This window comes from Mus musculus, chromosome 9, assembly GCF_000001635.26.
Source record: "Mus musculus strain C57BL/6J chromosome 9, GRCm38.p6 C57BL/6J".
Taxonomy (NCBI): Eukaryota; Metazoa; Chordata; class Mammalia; order Rodentia; family Muridae; genus Mus; species Mus musculus.
In genome coordinates, this window is record NC_000075.6 from 13,599,539 (window position 1) to 13,623,570 (window position 24,032).

At 44.2% G+C, this 24,032-nt stretch overlaps 1 protein-coding gene and 1 long non-coding RNA gene across 4 annotated transcripts in view; one reads left to right on the forward strand and one right to left on the reverse strand.

Annotated features, from left to right (window-relative positions):
- The window catches only part of Gm51666, a 28,010-nt gene extending 17,139 nt beyond the window's left edge, over window positions 1–10,871 (reverse strand). Inside the window, exons 1-2 of the long non-coding RNA XR_003948103.1 lie at window positions 8,468–10,871; window positions 2,412–2,545 (exon numbers count right to left, since the gene is read on the reverse strand). This is a non-coding gene — a long non-coding RNA (predicted gene, 51666). The remainder of the gene's footprint in view (window positions 1–2,411; window positions 2,546–8,467) is intronic.
- The window catches only part of Maml2 (mastermind like transcriptional coactivator 2), a 412,973-nt gene that overhangs the window by 302,978 nt on the left and 85,963 nt on the right, over window positions 1–24,032 (forward strand). For all 3 annotated transcript variants that reach the window (XM_030244397.1, NM_001013813.3, XM_030244398.1), the window contains 1 exon segment: window positions 20,452–22,137. In XM_030244397.1, the coding sequence (XP_030100257.1) occupies window positions 20,452–22,137 (1,686 nt within the window).

Here is a 24,032-nt window from a genome sequence, read left to right on the forward strand (position 1 = left end):
GGGATTTTTACATGAGAGAATGAGATTCTCCTAGTTAATAAGCTGATATGTCTGTCTTATAGGTTTAGGTATTCAAGGAAATTGTTTTAAAGTACCAACTTGAAGTAACTAGTGATCTAAACTAAAGTGATGCAGGTGGTGGAATTCTTGTAGTGTGAGTTTTTGCTCTAAACCACATGATCAAGCATGAGCACCCCTGGCTTGTAAGGAAGAGAAGTGAGGAAGCATATGGCTCTTTTTTTTTTTCTTTTAAGGAACTTTCCATTGTGTTCTGCTGCCCATCCCCATCTCCTCCCCTCCCCAACACCAATTCTCCATCCTTTTTCTAGAAACTCCATGCTTTATTTTGCGCTACAGAAGGGCAACCAAGATCCAGACTATTCATAAAAGAAGAGCACAAATGTATTCTGCATTTTTGTGCAGTGCTGTCTGATTTTCCGTGACTCAGACACAGAATGGGCCCACAGTGCAGAGCACAGAGCTTTCCCTCAGCTGACAGACCCACAGAGGAACACAGCCTTTCCGCAGCAGCCGACCCACTGGCTTTGACACTTGCCCTTGGCTCTCTCTTGGTTTTTGGTCAAAGAACACTTTCCATTAGGCCCAGGATGTTCCTTATGTTACCAAAATCGATGCATCAGACGAGCTTTGGTATAGCAGGTTATCCTCTCAGTCTGCGAAGATTACAGGAGAGGGAACAAGTGTACAGGCAGGTGGGACATGTGAGGATGGAGAGGGCGGGGGAGGAGAGCAGCAAAGTGAAGGTCAGAAGTTCCCTGCTGCTTAGGAAGTAGGAGAAGGCCAGAAGGAGGTTTCAGCCTCCTCCTTAGGTTCTAGGGTGTCACACTGTATCACATTCACTATCCATAACAGTTAGTGTTGAGGGTCAATTTGACAGACTCTAGATGGACCTCTGAGCATGCTTGTGGGGCATTATCTTTGCTACATCAACTGGCGTGGGAAGACCCATCTTAATGATGGGTGGGAACACTTCCTGGGCAGGAGATCCTGGTAGATGTAATCGTGCACGTGTTTGTCTCTCTCTGCTTCCTGATTGGAGATGCAATGTCAAGAGCTGCTTAAAGTCCTGCTGCGTCTACTTGCCCACCATGATGCATTGTACCCACTAGCTGCTTTTTGAAAGTATTTAATCACAGCAAGAGAAGGAGGGAAAAAGCTAAGATACCATCTTTATCTCATAAGCTGTCATCATCTTCAAACAATATTCCTATTGACATTTGGGGAAAAACAAGAACACAAGTAGCACACTCAGCTCTTTGGTCCAGCTGCTTCCAGCAAAGCAGGGCAGTAGAGAGACTCCAGGGACAAAGACCTGAGAGTTCAAGGCCACTTCCTGAAGATGGCAGACTCCACATAGTGCACCCTGCAACTGAGTTCTAAGCAGAAGCCTGATCTTCAGGCCCACATCTAGAAACATTGGAGCCCTGTTTCCTCTTTACTGCTCTGGTTAGGTTAGGGTAGGCCTCATCACTGCATGGCTTCTGTGCTGGTTAGTTTTAAATGTCAACTTGCCGTACCCTAGAATCATCTGAGAGGAGAACCTCAACTGAGGACTTGCGTAGGTCAGATTGCCTGGGGATGTCTGTAGGTGATTCAGGACCACCAGCCCTAAGCAGGTGATCATGAACCCTGGGAAAGCTGAGTGTAAGCTGGTTGGCAAGGCACTTAGCATCCTTGCGGTTCTTGCCACCTTTGACTGTGGAGTGAATTCCTTCGCTGGAAGTCATGGTGTGTGGAATAGCAAACTGGCTCATCTTCCTGCCTTGACTTCCCTCAATAGGGAACTGTGACCTGGAATCGGGAGTTGAGCAAACTCTTGTCTCTTTTTCTGAGCTTTTTTGGGGAATGTAAGAAGGATGACTTCGTGCATGCTTTTTCATGTTCTAGAAATCACTTATTGACACCATTTGCTAATCTTCTCCAAGCCACAGACTGATGCTTTCCTTTCACCTTCCATGCGGCAGAGAGACCTGGTAGTTTCATAAGCTGCATCTATAAACACTCAAGTAATAGAGCTCTGTGATGGGCCATTGTTGCTATAGAAACTTTTTAAGAAAAAGAAAACCTAACCTTGTGATAGACACATAAGAAAAATTGTAAGAAATTAGATTTTTCTCCCTCAGAGAAAAATGTGGCTGGAAAGCTAAAGTCTCTCCTCAGCCTCCTAAAAGATTTGTATGAACAATTTCCATGCCTTGGCTACTAGGCATAGAGAGCTGGGGGCTCTGAATTGCAAAAATAATGTTTTCAAAATCAAAGCCATCTATTCCTTTTCAAAGCCTTCTCTTTAATTATGGAGGAGATAGCCAGCGTATGAGGCAGTGCCATTCTCAAGCACACAGAGGTCACATGCATGCAGCATCTTGCTAAAAAAAAAAAAAAAAACTCACATCCAAGCCCTTTTCAAGTGCGTGCCCAAGTGCATGCTGATGAAAACTGCCATTTCCTCTGCAGAGTTCAGTCTCTGTGACTCGATGTTGGCTTTTTCAGCTGCCTCAGCTGGAAGATTCAGGTGAATCCCAAACTGTGATTAGAGAGATCAGAGCAGAGTTAAAAGAAGGCAGACAATGGGAATGAGGAGCGTTCACACACACGTGCACACAGAGAAGCCGCATACAAAGATAAATCGTGTCTGCCTAGGACCATATTGGTGCCTGTCATAAAGCTATGAATTTGCTAGGAATGGATAAAGGGCATTTGGAGAAAAAAAAAAAACAACACTTCTTTCTATTGCCAAAGGTAGTGAGGAAAATGGCACCTGTAGCACTTGCTCTCAGGGAAACAATGTTACTAAATGACATTGAAAGTTTAAAAATATAAAAAGGAAGAACTGAATGCATAGGTGCTAGCTGGGTGAATTCAGATAATGAAGAGTGATCTGAATTGATGCAAAGATAGATCAAGGGTTGTCAAATTGTTCCTCCATCTAGCTGTATGTATACATTTGAGTTCTTGACTATGTTGTCTTTGATGGAGAAAATGATAGCTTTGCATTCTGATAGGTATCCACAGATCAAGCCCCACTAGTCTTTCTGATCCAGTAGCATAATACTGTCAGGTCAAAAGCAATTCCCATATGCGTCCTAATTTAACAAATTATTTAATTTAATAAATGATTGGAGCCAATCCTGATGCTTTGTATTATCGTCGGTTTTCATGATCAAGTACAATACTATTTGAAACAGGTTTTTCTCATTCCTTGGTTTCTGAAAGAGCTATGTGCTGTAGGAAGTCACCCATGGCATCCATTTCTCTTTAAGGTTCTCCCGAGGTTGGCTGTTGTCCCCTAAACAGTATTTGGCCATCTATATACCTTTACTCACTTAGAAATAAAGCCTGACCAAAACCAATGTCTGAGCTCAGGACCCATAACTCTTGGTGTCCATCTCTCTCATAGCTTGGCCTCTTGCCTGTTTCTTCTGCTTCGAATGGGTGTTCAAGATCCTGTTGCTAATGCAGGCATCCCACCAATGTACTCCAGATATAGGCAAGCTCCTTGCCTTCCACTTAGAGTCTGGAGAAGGACTTGTAGTATCTCGCATCCCTTACTGTGCTAGAGAAGAGGAGGTAAGCAGGGATTAAGGGGAGGGAGCTTAAGATCAAGGGATAGAGTTAGGCAGAATAATGGCATCATTGACTTGAACGTTTTAACTATTTAATCTCTAAAATGTCAAGGAGTGCACAAACCAGGTGGGGACATTTTAAAAAGGAATGGCCAGGCAGCATCCTCCCCTGTAAGTTTCTCCAGCTGTTGTGTATCTCTCCTTCTGTCAAGCTTTTCACTTAGGCCCCTAATCAAATGTATACACATCATATAGGACTCGGCCTTGCCACAGGTGACAGTGCACTGCTGGAAGACGATGCTCACTTCCTCCTTGGCGCTCTCCATTGTTCATCTCTTCTACCTCACTCGACCTCCATCACTCCTTAAGTCTCGACGGCCCTGGCTTCACCCCATCCCTTTGCTCTTCTCCTATTTGTCATCTTGGCAGCAGCCATGCCTTCAGTGAGTCTACTCAGTTCATCAAGAACCCAGGTCTCTCTCCTGACTAACCATCCTGAACCTTTTGCCAGCAAAGGGATACTGCCACTTCCACAGCCCACAAACATCTCATACTCAACATGCCCGAACTTGAGCCCATCATTTGCCTGACTGCCAACCACCACCATCGTGAAACACAATCCTCTCCCCGCATTCCTTTCCTCAGTGAATGAGTCCAACTTCTATCCAGGCACTAATCCAGAATGTGGATTTGGGCTTAATTGATTCTCATTCTCTTCCCCCTGCGTGTGTGTGTGTGTGTGTGTGTGTGTGTGTGTGTGTGTGTGTGTAGGTCACACTGCACAGTAGAGATGCATATGTGTGCTTGTGCACATGGAGGCCAAAGGAAAACCTAACGTGCAATGCCTCAGGTGCAGCTCCAGGGTCTCACTGGTCCAGAGCTCGCTAATTAGACTTGGCTGCTCTGCTGGACAGTGCTGGCATTCGTAGTTAGTACCACCATGCCCAGCTTTTTCACATCCATGCTGTGGATTAAACTTGGTACTCAGGCTCACAGAGTGAGCTCTTTGCTGACGGAACTACCTCCCCAATGCCTGCTGAAACTTTTATGAGGATCATATTTTGTCATCTATAAAATGTATATGTTTCTCAAGGTTGCCAAAAGGAACTTATAATCCTAATAGTAGTTGGTGTTACTGGGAGATTTCTATGTGTCAAAGGCTATTTAAGAACTTTAGATATATTCATTTAATTTTGCATTAAGGTTATGATAACTATGATTGGAGACCCTGGGCATCGACTCTGAGATCTCAACATGCTAATTCAACTTCCTATCACTGAACCACATCTGTGCATTTTAAAGATGAGAAAAGCAAAGTAGAGAACTGTGAGAACTTACTGTAGGTTGTGCTGTGGATAAAGGAGCCCTGACTCAGTGAGACAGCTACATGTGCTTCTGTGGCGTACAACTGTCCTTTCCTCTGGATACTCATTCCTCAGAACCTTGAAAGACACCCAAGGCTACATACAGGCAATAGGTGAATGGTGGAGTTAGGACAAACCCAAAGTGTTTGCCCTAATCTGGTCACCGAATACTTTGGACACCACATGGGGGGGGGTGCGGGAGGGAGGGTGGGGGGGGGGTTCCACATACACTGACTATATTTCTCTATTTTTTCACTGCTGTAATAAAACACTCAAGGTTGGGTAATGTAAAAAGAAATGAAGTTTATACAGCTCACTTTTGGAGGCTGAAAGTCCAAGGTAAAGTGGAACTTACAAAGCAGGAAAGGCCAGACTAGTCTTAAGGTTCTCCTGAGGAGAGCCTTCTTCTCTTTCTACCACAAACCCTCCTAAGATTACCCATTGCTATCTTCTGGAGGCAAAAGCCCCATTGACCTAATTATTACAGATCAAGCCCTACCTGTTATGCCTTCAATATCCCTTTCTTAGTCAGGGTTTCTATTCCTGCACAAACATCATGACCAAGAAGGAAGTTGGAGAGGAAAGGGTTTATTCGGCTTACACTTTCACATTGCTGTTCATCAGCAAGGAAGTCAGGACTGGAACTCAAGCAGGTCAGAAAGCAGGAGCTGATGCAGAGGCCATGGAGGAATGTTCTTTACCGGCTTGCTTCCCCTGACTTGCTCAGCCTGCTCTCTTATAGAACCAAGACTACCAGCCCATAGATGGTCCCACCCACAAGGGGCCTTTCCCCCTTGATCACTAATTGAGAAAATGCCTTACAGTTGGAGCTCATGGAGGCATTTCCTCAACTGAAGCTCCTTTCCCTGTGATAACTCCAGCTGTGTCAAGTTGACACAGAACTAGCCAGTACAGTCCCATTATCTCTTAGCACTAGAGCATCACCTACCAAGCTCCCAACCTAAGAATCCTTAGGCTATAACCATGGTACCACCCAAATCTCCACTTGAAGCTGGCACCAGTCACTACAGGCTAAGGCTCAGACCCACAACACTACCACCCACTTCGGATGCTAGTCACAAGATTGAATTGTGTCCTAGGCTTTGAGATGACCTGACTCTGAGCTAGAGTTTGATTAGGTTGCTAGAGTAGCTCATTAGAACCCAACAAACATATATGGCAACCTATTATAGAAGCTGTAATGGAGGGTGCTGATACAGAAGCTGTTCTCAGAGAGAAAGGGAGGGAAAAGCCTTCTCTGCGCATGCCAACCTCTAGGCATCACCACAGTATTAGCTGTCTGAATACTCTTTAAATCCTGGCAGTCTGGCATTTCTGAAAACTTCATTATGAATATATAATTTATCAAATAATTAGCCATTTATGCACATACAAGCCTGCAGCTCCTCTCCTTCTCCTGGAGGTTTGATGGGGACTAGCTGTACCTTTATTGTACTTATGTTTACTAATATTCTATTATTTGCCACAGTCTGAATTGTAAATTTTATAGACATTGTCACAGTTAAATGTCAGTACATCTACTGAGTTGAAATTTTTATCCTGCTTATGAATAGGGTAAACTGAGGAAGAGAAGGATTAAGCAAATTCCACAGTGTTGCCTCTCTGTTGTAAATGTTGTAGAAAGTAGAATAGGGATTTGAATCTAGTCCCTGCTACCTTAGCTTGAGCTCTGAACCAGAACAATAAACTGCCTCCCGAGGCATTAGAAGATACACAGTACTTTTAATCCTGGCTAGGGGACTGAACAAGACCCCATAGCATGAATAACTACACGTTCATTAAATGCACAGGGCAAGTCAACCATTGCCTGCAAAACAGAATGGTGATCATATACCCACTCTAGTAGGGAGAGAGTGTGCTTACATTCCATGTGTCAGTTGTGCATGTCCACGTGCCCTGCTCGGCAGTCACTCCTCTCTCTCTCTCTCTCTCTCTCGTTCATGTTTTTTTTTTTTTTTTTTTTTTTGCTCATCTGGCAGTCAGCAAATCCCAACAATCATGCTGCCTCAGTCCCTTACAGCACTGGGTTTACAGATGTGCACAGCACCTGACTTTTTAAACCGGTGTTGGGGATTTAAACTCAGGACTTCATGCTTGTGCAAGCTCCCTTCTCCACTGGGCATCTCCTCAACCCAGGAGAGACTTGTGAGCTGGGGTTGGATTCTAGTAAACTAAACACAGCAATCAGGGATCAGGACTCTGATCTGATGAAGGAAAGAGACACGGCAGTGCAGGGATCAAGCCAGGAGTCATTTTATGCTCCAGAAATGCAGCCAGTGGATACAATGTTAATTGTAAAGCTGGTACAATGGAGAAGTGTGTGGTTTTGGTGTGGGAGCCTAAGTCCCAGTAGCCTTAGTATTCAGTTCACAAGGTGGTAGCTGGTGTGTTTGTGTGATGGCGGTAGTGGAGAGAGTGCCTTCTGCCTCATATCTAAAAGTCAAATACACTAAACAGCTGGAGGACTTCTGAGGATCCTAAGATTCCCAAGTTGAAGCTGTACCCCTGATATGTTAAGCAGAGCAAGCGACACACGGGGAAGAGTTTTAATTTAAGGAATGTCTCAGAATGATGGCTGAGACAGGGCGATTCAAGCATGCTCACCCTCAGAGCCCTTCGTGGAGAAGAAGCACCATCCTGTGCTCTTGTGTAGCGACAGGTTCAGGAACCTGAGCAGCTTCTGCCGACCCTCACTGTCCCATGCTCCCAGCTTACTGCTTTGACACAGAAAACTCTTTTCATTTGTGCTCATTAAAAAGATTTATTTTTCAATATAGGTGGTTTTAATTTTTTTTTTTTTCGTCTTCAAAGAAGCTGGCCACACATAAAGAACTAGACTCTGTCAGGTACAGAAATCAACTTCCATCCTGTAATTACCAAGCTGAACAGGTTACATCAAAGGTAGGGCATTTGTATTGCTGTAAGACGTTTCAAAGAATACCTCTACTGCAGGCAGTATGGAGGTCTGGTGTCTCACATTTAATGCCATTTAAATGATCAAGAAATACTTCCCATGAACACATGACAAGTAGTGGAGTTTTCCCAGAAAAAGTTTGCATTTTTTAGAAAACAAGGGGTGGGGGAGCATTCTATCTGTTCATAGGTCTCATTTTCTGGTCTAAAAGACCTAACTTGCCTAAAATACTGATTTGGGGTTTTGTTTGTTTCAATTATAACAAAATATCTTTGTAAACCTCTTCCTGTTTCTCGGAACCAATTAGATGATTCCCACTCAGACGTGTCTTTGAAGTGAAAAGAAACTATGGAGCTGAGGTCCTCATTGGAGCATCTGTCCCTGTGGTTCACAGAGCCTCACACTGGCGTTTAGAACAGAGAAAACACATCAACACTCTACACTGAACTTGGATATAGTTGCTATAAAAAAAAACATTTCTCTCAAAGTTTAAAAAGGGTGACAACATCAGTGCCAAGAAACATCAAAGGCGTTGTTTAGAGCTTTCAGGGACTGTGCCAAGCTGCCTTCTAAACACCACTTACCATTCTCACGTGATGTAGTTAACGAGCTGGACCCTGCAGGGTCCTAAAGGGCTCCTCCTGATCTTCTATCCAGGTGATTGTGCCCAAACCAGTTTGCACATTGCAATCCTCAGGTGTCCAAACACGACTCCCATAGACGGTTCATTTCCAGACTGCTCTTTTGCACTGAAGAGAGAATGGTGGAGATGTAATCTTGGGACCTACCTTGACTAGCCATACAGACATGTGGAGACAACAGGAAGTAACCCTGTTCTGCCTTTGCTGTGGAGAACACGGCTCATTCTTGATCAAGAGTGTTCCTCTTCCAGAAAGGCTGTGGAAGAGCTGGGATAACTTGTAAAGTTAAAAAGGACACCAAAATAAATGTGTGTGCTTAGCTTTTCATTTTCATTTATTCTATAAAAATTTTAATTTGAATGCAATTGTTAGCTTGTTTTCATCTTTGTTTTAATTAGATAGAAGTAGTTTGTTTACACAGCAGGAGCTTTCTTAAAAAGGCTCCAGTGAACAAAAGATTCAAAGTGGGCCTGTGGTCAAGTGTGGAAAGGTAAATTGTAGGGATCTCACGAGTCCCCCTAAATGCTGGAAGCCAGTCTTGGAAAGCTAGAGACTTTCCCTGCCTGTCCTCTCTTCCTGGTGTGCCCTCTGAGTCAGTTCCATTCTCCTACATCCTGCAGATGACCCATGCTTTCTCTGTCTCTTCCTGTGTGTCACTAAGGATGACTGTCTTAGGAGACACAGTCAGGAGACCAGCTGACTTAGTCACTGTTCTATCACTGTGAAGAGACACCATGGTCAAGGAAACTCTTATAAGGGAAAGCATTTAATTGGTGCCTCGTTTACAGTTGCAGGAGCTTAGTCCATCACCACCACACCAGGGAGCATGGTGGCAGTTAGAGGTAGTGCTGGAGAAGTAGCTAAGAAACCTCAAAAAAGTGACACATTTCCTTCAACAAGGTCACACCTCCTAATCCACTCCCTGGTAACTAAGCATTCAAATGCACGAGCCTATGTGAGCCAATCTTCAAAAGCACCAGAGCAGCCATTTCTCTCCCTTCAAATACTCCGGACTGGAGGGCAGGAAGAGCCCTGAGCAGCCATTTCTCTCCCTTCAAATACTCGGGACTGGGGGGCAGGAAGAACCCTTGTTTTGATTGTCCATTGCTAAAAAGTAGTTAAAACACTCAGTTCGAGCCCACTGTCTGCCTTGATCCTGTCCACTGGGGCTGGTTAAGTGGAATGTTCTAGACTGAAAATCTTTCACCCAAGAATGTGGGGTGTGGTTAACAAGGGCAGAGATATGCAGTGAGCGCCCACTTTAATCTGCTTTTAGGTGGTATGCATTCAGTGCAGGAAAATGGAAAAATAATGACATGTGAGCTAAGAGAAAAGACAACTCCTTCTACCATCAGAATATCATTCAGCATCTCCAAGTTTCTTAGAGGCGTTTTTTATTTGCTTTAAACACTCCTCTCTCTGGCAGATTTCTTCAAGTCATACTAAAGATAATATGCATTGGTCAAAAAACAGCCATGTCCTCTAAGCCTTTCCCTATAGGTTATTTTATAACATGGGAGATCAGACTTTAAAAATGGAACTTAATTAATAGAGTTATTTGAAATTATAAATATTGTAAAGGAAACTGGCAAGTAATTGTGGACAGACAATAGCCATATCCTTAGATGTAGCAGTCATGAAAAAGACCTCTGCTGGATCCACCCTCAGAGATGAAAGGAAAAGGAGAGCTAGCTATGAGAGAGGGGAGTCCTGGGAGGGAGAGCATGCCAAGGGGAAGGAGACGGATGCATAGACACTGAAAGGGAAATGATTGTTTCCGTTCTCAGCATTAAAAAGAAAGAGATGGAGGGAGGAAGGGACAGGGAAGGAAGAAACCACAAAGGAGGATGGGGGTGAGTTGTGGAAGAGGAAGGGACGGAAGGAAAAGGGGAGAAGGCAAAGGCTGTATGTTGGTCTGAACAGGACACAGCTTTTGTTACTACATGGACAACACAAGTCAAGCAGATGTGAGGTAGAAGATCAGAGCCTCAGAGTGTTCTGAAAACAGAGAAAATTTGAAAGGAGGGGGATAACTTACAGTCAGATACTGGAAAGACGTTTAAGACTTACTGAAGTCCCTAAAGCCACTAACAGTAGAAGAAGGCTGGTGTAAAACTAAGAGAGGCTTTGTTTTGACATTGCAGTTTGAAAACATGGAATATATCAATAGCCATACTTCAGCCCCAAACAATGAACAGACAATACTGGTTCTCTCTGCCTCATACATTTACAGACACTGACCAACATTTTGAAACAAATCTAACTCCCACCACCACAGAAAACAGCAGCAACTTCTTGAAGCATCTGTGCTTTCTCTTCTCTGAAACCTTTCAGCTGTACCATAGGAAGTAACAGCTCTACGCCTGGACAAGAAATGCTTCTACTAGCCAGGCGTGGTGGCGCGCACCTTTAATCCCAGCACTTTGAGATCAGCCTGGTCTACAAAGTGAGTTCCAGGACAGCCAGGGCTATACAGAGAAACTCTGTCTCAAAACAACAACAACAAAAACAAAAAAAAAACAAAAAAAACAAAAAAACAAAAAAAAGAAAGAAAAGAGAGAGAGAGAGAGAGAGAGAGAGAGAGGGGGAGAGAGAGGGAGGGAGGGAGGGAGGGAGGGAGGGGGAGAGAGAGAGAGAGAGAGAGAGAGAGAGAGAGAGAGAGAGAGAGAGGAAGAAAGAAAGAAAGAAAGAAAGAAAGAAAGAAAGAAAGAAAGAAAGAAAGAAAGAAAGAAAGAAAGAAAGAAATGCTTCTCTTATAGAGCTGCAGACCCCTTCAGCTCCTTGGGTACTTTCTCTAACTCCTTCGTTGGGGACCCTGTGTTCCATCCAAAAGAAGACTGTGAGCATCCACTTCTGTATTTGCCAGGCACTGGCATAGCCTCACAGGAGACAGCTATATCAGGGTCCTGTCGGCAAAATCTTGTTGGTATATGCAATAGTGTCTGGGTTTAGTGGTTGTTTATGGGATGGATCCCTGGGTAGGGCATTCTCTGGATGGTCCTTCCTTCAGTCTCTGCTCCAAACTTTGTCTCTAACCAGTACCCTCAGAGCTCATGTCTCTAGCTGCACATGTAGCAGAGGATGGCCTAATCAGCCATCAGTGGAAGGAGAGGCCCTTGGTCTTGCGAAGATTCTAGGCCCCAGTATAGGGGAATGCCAGGGCCAGGAAGTGGGAGTGGGTGGGTTGGGGAGCAGGGAGAGAGGGAGGGTATATGGGACTTTCGGAGAGGAAACTAGGAAAGGGGATAACATCTGAAATGGAATGAAGAAAACATCTAGTAAAAAAAATAAGAAGAAAGAAATGTTATCAGTTAGTGATGCTTACAAAGACAGGCTTCATCATGAGCCTAGGCAGAGAAGCATTGGTGCCCTATGTACTACCAAGTGCCCAGACCAACTGGATGCCCAATAACACTAATCACCAATTAGTCAGTGAGTGTTTCCCTGGGCTAGAGCTGGGATGGGTTAGTGGAGCCATGAGAAGCTTGTCTCCTGTTGACTTTTGAAATCATACTGAAGTAAAAAAATTTTAAAATAAAAATTAAAAAAAAAAAAACCTCACATACTTGTAACAGTTGCCAAAAACAATACAAGGCAGAAAGTGCTAAAATCATCATAGCAGAGCCAAAAACTCTGAGGGAAAGCAGGATGCCGTTAGCCTTCCAGAGAGCCCTTTGGAGCTGGACCCTCCAAGTGAAGTGGGAGAGAGCACTGTCATGATTGATGATGGCAATGCACTGTGCATTCTGCTGAGAAGGACATTCAGAGTTTTAGGAGTCGTGCCAGCATGCTAGACATAGCATTTACTTTGGATTCACTTCGATATATTTTGGGCAAAAAGTGAGTCATGGATAAAGTATTTCATGCACAAAGCAGTTATTCTTTTTTTTCCTTCAGGCCTTATAGAATATTGTGTTCTTCTCTGTGTCCAACACAGTGGGTCCATCTCTGAAAGGCTCCTGCAAGTCTTTGCAGGGATTACGGGAACAAGCTGGGATATCGTTATCATGAACTAGACCTGGAATGACATTATTTAATGTAGTAGTTGACTATATAAGAAAGATATCTACTTTGAATATCTTTAAATTAATCTTAATGTTAGCATACAAAATATCTCATGATTTTTTACATACAGATACATATATGTATAAATATCTGTATATATGTATGTATGTATGTATATACTAAAATCCTGTCTTACAAATAAAGAATTCTCATTTTTATTTCAAGTTTTATAAAGAATGGTTATTATGTTGAAGTGATAAAATCTCTTGAAGCTTGAGTCTTAAGGAGCAAAGTTATGGACAGAATTTCCAGACACATCTAGTGTATTTTCCCTAGCTGGTCTACCAACAGCAAAGCCCTCAACCAACTCAAACCCCACAATTTTTCTTAAAGGAGTGAAAGTTTGTGTCTAGATTCACACAGAAAGTGTGCCTTGTGACTCCCGCACGTCCCTCCTGGCACGGAGTCAGTCACTAGGAGCTTCTGTGCCAGTTTGGGATCAGCACAGTGGCGTACGATTACCCTGAGCCCATCACCACGTTCCCACCCCTTCAGTTTTGCCTCATTTTGATGATGTTCATCTTCCTCTTGGCTCCCGTTCTCAAGGCTTTACACTGATGTAGAAGCTAGTGGGACGTGGATTGAGCATGAAAAGGATCCCCACAGCTACAGACTTCTTGCTAATTGATGCTTAGTGCCTAAAAGGGTCAGTGTCCTGGGGACTGAGACAAAACATGGCTATTTTTAGAAAGCAATTCAGCCACAGCAAGCATCGTGGCAGGTACATATGCAGTGAAGCATTGGACCCAAGGCCCATGCTTAGAGAACTTACTATTGGGTTGGACATAGTCAATCCAGCAGCATTAACTGACAAAAAGTCCACAGTTCTGCAAGGCTAAAAAAGAAAGGGCGCTGTATAATATCTTTGGAAAAGGACCCAAGTCTCGAGTTTCTTCTCTCCCTTACTAAAGGATTTTTCTGATGATAAACTTGGAAGTGACACTTGCAAGAGGAAATGTAAACCAGGGAGGAATTACTTTCCCCTTTGAGAGTTGTGATGAGCTCAAATGTATTATTCCAAGATCCCAAACATTTCACTGTAGTAACCAATGAGAAGTCACTCGTGATCTTTTGAGCCAGTCTCTTTCTAGATCATCCGTAATTTCTAGCGACAACCACATCACTAATGGGCAGTAAGGAAAACTCACATGGTGACCCAGGTAAGCGCACAGACACACACACAGACACACACACAGACACACAGACACAGACACAGACACACACACACACACACACACACACACACACACACACACACCCTCCAGGCAGCTACAGATTTCAATCTTTCCTGCATGCCTGGTTGAGAGGAACAGGAATCTACTTGAGGGACTGTGGCCTGCGGAATGAATTGTTACCTTTGTGAGGTGCATCGCTTGTTTCCATGGCAGCACAGGAGACAAAGAGTACATTTAGTTTGTGGAAAAGGATGGGGGCAGGGGAAGAAACAGAAACCAGAGGATCGTGCAATCATGGCGCTTTCAAATCCCTCCAGGAAGTTTATGTTTCAAGTCCTTTGCAAGAGTGAAATGCAGCTGTTTAAAACAGAGCTGTTTACTGACGGGCCGCAGTCCCCCATAAGTGCTCTTGGTACCACCTCTGCAGCCTCAAGGATGACAGGTCACTGCTTGTAGACTTAGCTAGCCTAAGCAGGCTTATGCCTACCCCAGCAGAGACCATATGTCTCAAAAGGCAAGGGGATGTTCAGAGAAGACTGAGAAAGGGGGAGGGGGTGAAGAGCCGCAGCCCACTGGATCTTAAGAGAAGAAAGTCAGGATTCTTATGTGAAGTGTTAACCAAACTAGACTTGTGTGGATGGCCACACCCCCAAAGAATGACCACCCAGAGGGTGTACTCAGTACAGCATCTCACACACCATCATAGCAATTTTGGATTTCTTGTGAAAAATTCAAAGTACCCTTTGCAGTATCTCCTTTAAGTCTTGAATGACAACACAGGATGTGGCTTAGAGCTTTCTCTATGTAGTTAATAAATCTGCTCACTGGTGGAGTGACTTCTAGTCTCTTCTCTCTCTTATAATGAAGCTTCAAGACTGACATGCAGAGATTTCTCCATCAACCTCTAACCAATCATGGCACCATTCTCTCCCTGCAGTCTATCCTTACCCATTCCCCGGACATGCTGGGCATCTTCACCCGGCTGCTCTTTCTTCTTGGCTGCCTCTGCATGCACACTGTGTCCAAAACAGTTAGACGAGAGACATGGTAAAGGCCAAAAGGCAACAACAGCATGTCAACCATCAAGAGGCCAAGTATTGGCCGAGGGAGCCTGTACCGGCTGGCACACTGCTTCATGGCATTGCTAACTTTTGCTTCGGAAGGGAGTCTCATTGTGTAGAAGGTACCGGTACCTCATATCCCCCTGCCTCAGCCTCCAGAGTGCTGGGATTATAGGTGTGCCCTGTAATCTGGCTGTTCCTATATAATTATAATGCCAGGATTCACAATTTCTTCCATGCTGGAAGGATCCAGTGGCACTCTTCAACAGAATCTCAGGGTAGAAGCAGTCAGCACTGGCTGTTGCTATGGAAAATCAGCTGAAGTAAAAGGAGATATTTTGACTCACAGTTCAGGGTACAGTCGGTCACGGTGAGGCAGAAGTGACAGCAGCCTAGCAACCAGCTGGTTAGACTGTGTTCATGGTCAGGAAGCAGAGAAAGACAATAATGAGCTCAGCTTGCTTTCTCCTTTTTATTCATTCTAGGACCCTAATCTGTGGAAAGGTGCTGCCCACATCCAGGTATAGAGAACCTAATCTAAATAATCTCTTATAATAGATACAGCCAGAGGTTCCTCTCCTGGGTGATTTTACATTCTGTCAAGTTCACAATGAATGTTAACAATCATAATATACAAGAACATTAATATAGCTTAAAAGCTTACCATTTCTCCATATTCAAATGAATTAACACATTTTAGTGGGCATTAAGGCTATGATGACCCTGTCTACGGAGTCTACCAGCCCTCAGTAGCAGATGCATCTTGGAAATCCTCCCTCCAACTTGTCAGTATAATAAACTCCTTTCTAAAACATGCTGTTGTCTCTGTGCCTCAGCACATGGTTCCTTCTCCTGTCCCATGCCACCCAAGTTACTGGAAGGTACAATTGGGTAGCTCTCAGCTTCTCTATTCTGACCTCCACCCTTCTCCATTTAAAGCTGCACCCTCACTATTGATCACCCACTTCCAACTCACATTTTTTTAGGTCCTGATTCTCCTTTCTGCAAGTTCACATTGTGTTTTCTAAGAAACTCTTTTGCACTGAGGTTTTAATGATGGTGTCTATCCATTCTCATCTGTATTTGATTGGAACCTTTTAAAAGCTCTACACCATAATTCAAACCCATGTGTCTGGAGAAAAGATTTTACTTCAGCAATAGAAGTACTTTAAAGATGTGAGCTTTGAGTGTCATTTAGATTGTAGGGTCCCATTAGTTCAATCCATGGCTACTGCATCTGTGTATTTGATGGATCTTGGTGAGATGGTTATGATTGGAAACTTCTAGAAGGTGGGATACAATCTATTTCTAACACAATCTTTCCACAAAACCCTGTCAGTAGTGTCATGCCTCATAGGGTTTGGAGTGTGTGAGTGTGTGTGTGTGTGTGTGTGTGTGTGTGTGTGTGTGTGTGGAGAGAGAGAGAGAGAGAGAGAGAGAGAGAGAGAGAGAGAGAGAGAGAGAGAGTATGTGAGTGTGTGAGTGTGTGAATGTGTGTGTGTGTGAGAGAGAAAGAGAGAATGTGAGTGTGTGTGTGTATGTGTGAGTGTGTGAGTGTGTGTGTGTGTGTGTGTGTGTGTGTGTGTGTAGAATTGAACCTAGCGTTTTCTGCATGCTGCATGTTCCCTCTACCATGAGCAGCACCCCTAACCCTCAATGGAGCTTTAATGGCATCTCTCTGTCTCCACAGAACCACATGTCTCCTTTTCTATACCCATCTTTAGGTATCTTCACCTGTGGTGAGTGGCCACCTTCAATCCCTACTCCCTTGATATTTACCATTCTCTAGGCTTGGGCAGGAAATGACCCCAAATATAATCTTTCTATAGAGCACAGAAGTGAAATCTCTAGGCTAAGCTGGCAAAGAGAGCCAATGTGAGAGTCAGTTTTAGGTGTCTGGCCCCTCAGTATCCAGACACATAGGTGGTATTTATCTCTGAGCCCACCATGGAAGCACTTGCTTGCACTCTGGGCTTCATTGCTGACTGCATGTGTTTTCTAGCCACAATGTCACTCAGTCTTCAAACTCACCTTTGTTGTCTAGAAAAGAGGGAACGCATGCAGTGCTGAAAGAGCAGTAATGTGTGTTGTTTTGAAGAGTAGGAGCTCTAAGATTTATTTACCTAGATGAAGAGCTTGCTCAGCTCAAGGCCAGTGCTAAGGCCCTGAATAAATGGCTGTTAGTGTTGCTATCTCCAGAGCCAGTGTATCAATTGCTCCTTCTGGGCCTGCTTCTGCAATCCTGGCGGCCCACAGAGAGAGTGTGGGACAGACTGAATCCCATAGTGAGTGCAGGCTGGGAGAGGAGTGGCTGCAGAATCTGGCAGAACAAGTTTGTAGTACGTTCCTGTCTTTTGCCTTTTCAAAGCAGTGGAAAATAAATCAAGGGTGAAAACGCAAACCTGGGAAAGAATGTATTCCATTGTTCTTTATGCAGGGAGGACCCTTCAAATGCAGTCCGTGCTGAAATAAATCACAAGCCACATGGCTGAGTCTGCTCCTGCCTCTTCCCTACCCTAGAACACACAGCAGACACCTTGAGTCTCTTGCTGTCATTTTCTGGGAGCAGAAAGAAGCTGGGGAAGCCCCACCATTGACTGAATTCTGTTCATAACTGATTGGACATCTGGAGGGGCTGGGTTAGACTGCTTGGTTAGTAACAGAAGTCTCATCCACACTAACTTGAGCAGTCAAGAAGTCACTATGAAGACTGCAGTGTATCAAAGACTGCAGAGCCATGCGGAGGAGATCTGCTTCTCTAATGCTTCTGTCTGCTGCGCCTTTACAGCTAGCTCCCAGGTTCAGTAAATCACTATGCATCCAGCATGGGTCAGGTTGCTTTCCTGCTGGAGTCACACTTGCTCCTCCAGCACCTCACCTCCATCACAGCCACATGCCACCTGTGCATGGACAAGCCAGGCAATGCAGAGAGATGGCTGGAACAGGTTTTGGTGAGCAAGATGGCAAGGAATACAGTTCACATCCAGTCCTTCACTGCATCCTGGATGTTCCCAATTCTACCATGTTTTACCTGAGGTCTAAGGCTGCCCTGTGCTCACTGCCATGGGCCATCTTCCTGCCAGGTGAACCTTGGTCCTAGACTGACTGGCTAAAACATAACAGGATGGAAATGGTTGGCTTTAGGACCAAACAGACCTACACTTAATAACTGTGTGACCTTATCTATAAACTGCATACCTGATGTATATCTAACAAGCTGCTAGGCAGATGCAGGGCAATAAAGTTATCATGCTTTAAATCCCTGACAAATAAAGTAGACACAGTGCTATGAATTTCCTTTGCTTGATTCAGAGACATTCAAAAGGAATACAACTTTTTGAAAAGCATTTCAACCTTAGCTACTTTGCAATTATCCTGAGTGGACATTAAATAATTTAGGTCTGTGGGCAGAGCCATGGAAACCACACTGTGGTGGAGACAGCTCTTGCTTTAGAGATGAAGCAGCTATTGGTTCAGGGAACCAATGATGGACGCTTTATCCTCTTGAAACATTTATTGTTATGGCTGCATGGGTGTGCAAACTTGCTCCATGGGTGTAAGATTTCAAAAGCTCAGTCTGTTTCCTGGGTTAGTGAAGGCGGTGCTTTGGCGTTGTGAGCTGCACAGATATGTTGCTGTGGAGACACACAGAACATGTGCAAAACAGAAAGTCGTGGACTTTTCTTATAAACGATAGTTATGGAGTCACTGCTGCGAACATTGGGCCAGATTTCAATATGACTTATCTAGTCCTTTCCTGTGAGACTTTTTTCAGTTTGGGACACAGAGGCTCAGGCAAGCCTGGTGAGTTGCCAGGTCACTGCATTGCAATGTAAGCCTGGTCCTAGCACCTTTTCTCATAACACTTGTACAGTACTGCTTTTCAACTTGGCTTTGTTACAAGGTTTAATGAGTGTCTTGGTCTGAATAAGATGACCTCACGTAGGCTTATATGCTTGACTGCTTGATTCCCTGGTTAATGGAAGTGTTTGGGAAGGATTAGGAGGTGTGGCCTTGTTGGAGGAGGTGTGATCACTCCTAGTAAGGAGTGATCTTTAAGGTTTCAAAAGTCCATACCAGGCCCTGTGTCTCTGTGTCTCTGTCTCTGTTTCTCTCTCTCTCTCTCTCTCTCTCTCTCTCTCTCTCTCTCTCTCTCTCTCTCCCTCTCTCTCTCCCTCTCTCCCTCTCTCCCTCTCTCCCTCTCTCCCTCTCTCCCTCTCTCTCCTGGCTACTTTCAGATCAGGATGCGAAGCTCTCAGCTACCTCTCCACCACCATGCCTGTCTGCTTCCCACCATGATGATAATGGACTAACCCTTTCAAACTGTGAGCAAGCCCCCAAATAAATGTTTTCTTTTATAAGAGTTGCTGTGGTCATGGTGTCCTTTCACATCTGTAGAGCATTAACTAAGACAAAAACAGAAGAAAAACATCTCCAGGAAAACCTGCACTTTGAGTGTCTTATTTAATAAGGGCATGCCCCCATAGCATTGTCCCTCCAGCGTGAGGGGGCCAAGGATAGCAAACACCCAGACATCCTAGATCTTAAGTGAGGAAGAAGGATCTGGGAACCCTGAATGTGGCAAAAGGCTGAATGCAGGTACTGCAAAGTGATGGGATTATAGAAGACAGAGGTCCCCTTGGACCTGAGAGCTCTTCTAACTTAGAGGATGCCAAAGAGGGTAAGGGTGAATCTGGAAAGGAATATAAAAAGAAGCTAGAAATTTTGTACTTCCTTAAACCCTTTGGTGTTTCCCAATTTGGTCAAAGTGTGAGCACTTTGAGTATGTAGCTGCCCTAGCATTTTATGTACACGTACATGAGAGATTTTTCTTTATTTTAGAAGAAAATGCATGCTTAGGTACTGTGAATAACTCCTAACATGTCAGAGAAAATGTTGCCCTATTAGCCAATAATGGGGATTAATTGATCGTGGGGATTGCTATACCTCTAACTAATTTCATTTTCTCTTGTGTATTCCATTATATTCCAGACTAAGTCTCACTGGGGGAACAGATAAGCTTCATGTTGAAGGAGAAGCTATAACTTGGGTAATAGAATGTTTGTCTGATATGCTGGGTTCGATCCCCAGCACCACGTAACTAAGTATGATGATAGATACCTATAATCCCAGCTACTAAGCAGGTCAAAGCAGGAATACCAGAATTTCAAAGGTACCCATAGGTACACAGCAAGTTTGAGACCAACCTGGCATAAAGAAGATCCTACCTTGTCTCCAAAAACAACAACAACAAAAGTTGTTGGGTTTTTTTTTTAATTAAAGGTTTAAAAATTGAGCCTGGAAGTCAGAAAGATGGCTCAAGGGTTAAGAGCACTGCTTATTCTCCAGGGGGACCTGGATCAATTGCCAGCACTCACAGAGTGGCTCACAACCAGAATTGATTTCAGTTCTATGGTCTCCGATGCCATCCTTTGGCCTCCTAAGATATAAGCCATTCAGGTGGTTCATAGACATGCATGCTGGGAAAACAATCATACACATAAAATAAAAATGAATAATACCTTTACAATGCTTTTTAAAAATTAAGTATAACATTGCTCTTTTTTAAAGGTATAATTGGATAGGAATCTTAAACATATTTGTTTTATTTCATTTTGTCTTTCAGCTCCAGGGCTCTTTGAAAAGAAAGCAAATAGTCAACTTGTCTCCTGCCAACAGCAAGAGGCCCAATGGCTTTGTTGACAGCTCATTTCTTGACATCAAAAGGATCAGAGTTGGGGAGAACCTTTCTACAGGTCAGGGGGGCCTCCCAGTAAATAATGGACAAAGTCAAATGATGCCAGGGCCCTTGACCATGAATCAAGCACCCCTGAGGAAGACTAATGCTCTACCACCTCCTGCACATTCCCCTGGCAACAATTTGTTTAACATGGGCTTAAAGGAGGTGAAGAAAGAACCTGGGGAGACCCTGTCCTGCAGTAAGCACATGAGTGACCAAATGACACAAGAGAGTGTTTTTACTAATAGGTTTGGAGATGACCCTGGAGATCAACTGATGGACCCTGAGCTACAGGAACTGTTCAATGAACTAACCAACATATCAGTGCCTCCCATGAGTGACCTGGAGCTGGAGAACATGATCAATGCTACCATTAAGCAAGATGACCCGTTTGGCATTGACTTGGGTCAGCAGAGCCAGAGGAGCACACCTAGACCCTCCCTGCCCATGGAGAAGATCATTATCAAAAGTGAATATTCACCTGGTTTGACACAAGGCACTTCAGGCTCTCCCCAGCTGAGACCCCCATCAGCTGGCCCTGCATTTTCCTTGGCTAACTCTGCACTCTCCACTTCATCCCCAATTCCCACAATTCCCCAGAGTCAGCCTCAGCTTCAGACAGTATCAGGAGCAAACAGGGCCCTGTCAAGCTGGCAAGAAGTATCCCATGCTCAACAGCTCAAGCAGATAGCTGCAAACCGCCAGCAGCATGCACGGATGCAGCAGCAGCAACAGCAGCAGCAGCAGCAGCCATCTCCCAGCTGGCCAGCCTTGCAGTCCTCTGCTGGGCCATCCCCAGGAGCATTTGTGCAGGAAAAAATCCCTAGCCCTTCCTTCAGCCAGCAACCATTCAGTCCACAGGGATCCCCCATGCCTGGGGTGACTGGCAGCAACACCCAGTCTAAAGCAGCGGCCAATTACACGTACAAGGCCAGCCCCTCAGCCCAGGCTGGACACCTGGATGTGCTTCTGCAGCAAAAGCCTCAGGAGCTCAATCGAAGCTTCATTAATAACCCACACCCAGCCTTGGAGCCCCGGCATGGCAATACCAAGCCTTTGTTCCATTTTAACTCAGACCAAGCAAACCAGCAGATGCCTTCTCTTTTGCCTTCCCAGAGCAAACCTTCTCTCTTGCACTATACCCAGCAGCAGCAGCAGCAGCAGCAGCAGCAGCAGCAGCAGCAACAACAACAACAACAGCAGCAGCAGCAACAGCAGCAGCAACAACAACAACAGCAGCAGCAACAACAACAGCAGCAGCAGCAACAACAACAACAGCAAGGCTCCCTGGCAGCTCAGCAGCAGCAGCAGCAGCCACAGCCACAGAGTTCATTGGTAGCTCAGCAGCAGCAACAGCAGCAGCAACAGCAGCAGCAGCAGCAAGGTTCATTGACAGCTCAGCAGCAGCAGCAACAGCAGCAGCAGCAGCAACCATCGCAACCCACCCATGCTTTATCAAGCCAGCCTTTGCTAAGGTCACCCTTACAACTTCAGCAAAAGATCATGCTTCAGAAAATGCAAACTCAGTCCATCACAGGCCTGGGATATCAAGTCACTCAACAGCACAGACAGGTAAGGGCTCTGGTACTTGGCCCCAGAACTCCCACCAGTGATTAGTTTGGTAATTATGCTTGACTACTCTTATGCTTTTGGTGAGACATGATTAATACCAGAAACCCGGTTGTTCTGGTGGGCTCACAGGAGCTTGATTCTCTTGGTATATCTAGAGCAAGCACTAATGTTTTCTTATAGACTGTCATTGCTTGGGGGATCTGTAATGATCAGTGATTCTTGCAACTAATGCCTTGGTGATATATCTGGTTGTCAATCATATCCTGATATGCTTGGTATTCATTCATCCAACCAGAAAAATCAGATCAGTATGTACTGAATTAGTGCTACTATGGAGAAGACATTGTGGTTACGGTTGCGCACTGGAATAAGGCTAGAGGTAATGCTGAGAGTGCACCAATGTTATCAACTGTTGTGTTTACTCCATGGCCACCCTGATAGATCTCACAGGACTCCATGCTCACAATCTGTTCATCAGTCCTACATCTCCATCTGCAGGCACCTTAAACCATCACTTTAACACTGCACGAGCAATGGCAGGCAGACTCAAAGGTCTTTCCCAGTGAGTGGAAGTCAGAAATGGCTTCCATAAAAAGTTATGACTGGGTGAGAAAAGCATGAATTTAGCAAAATAAATTACTAAAAATAGAAATAAACCCACAGTTGTTTTATGTCCTCTGGTTTTACATTAAATAGAGGTTTAATTTTGCCCTGGAAAACAAGGTCAAGAAATTTATCATTCTTACAAAACACATATGGCTGAGTAAAAGCTGATCCCTGGGAAACTTGACAGAGGAACCTCTTTCTGGAAGGAAGGAAGACATTTGAATATTGCATTGTTCACGTTGTTGGCAGTTGTGCATCACCATAGAGCAGCAAGCTACATGGTAGAGGATGAAATACCATAGAGTGACAGCTGGAGGGGTAAAAATCTCTGTACTAAGTAAAGATTTCGGCTCCACCCCCTCCCCGTGGGCGTGGGCGTGTGTGTGTGTGTGTGTGTGTGTGTGTGTGTGTGTGTGTGTGTGTGTGTGTGTACTCTATGAGCAATGGAAGGGATTTGGGTAGACTTGTATATATTTTATAACATTAATATGACATAATAATTATACAGTCCTTTCATAAAACAGAACATTTTAGATGACTTAAAAATACATCACAAAACTCCCTTCCAATGCCACGTGTAAGCATTTTTTTTTCTGGGTGAGCATGGTTCAAATTCTTTCTGGATACTCTTTGCTGTGCCTTCTCAAGCAACTTGCTGAGGCGCTCTCAGCTGATTAAGAGTGGATCATGAGTGATAAAATAGTATCTCCTGGGTTTGGGGGTTGTATGAAGAATGGAACAAGGTAATTCCCAATGCAGACTATATAATAAGTGAGAATTATTCAGATTCTCATGGAAAGTGCCATAAATAATCAAAATATCCCCTTTAATGAAACAAGCACTTGTGAAAAGAGGGCTTGAGATTTATACAAGGGTTGTGAGTTCTAACATGTAAACAGTACTGCAGACATTAAAGAGAGTTGTGGCTGCTGCTTCAGCATCAACACTGTGACACAAGTGCAACAAGTCAGTCTCTCTAACTTAGATTTACAACCATGGAAACAACCAAAGATGAGAGAGTAATAAAATAAATGTGTTGATAACTTACTCTACAGAAAGGCTGGTTTCTGTCTCTTTGCCTTGAAGTTCATCATTTAATTCTTACAAGGGAATTCTTCCCATCATACAAGTCCTAGAATTAAAGCACAGACAGGTTCAATGTCTTTCTAAACTCAAGTGATGAAAAGCAGAGCTCGAAGTCTAATGCAGCATCAGAGCTGTGCATTCAACCACTAAGAAATGCAGCTCATGGGCAGGACTTGCTGGGAAGTGAATGCCACGGTAGATCA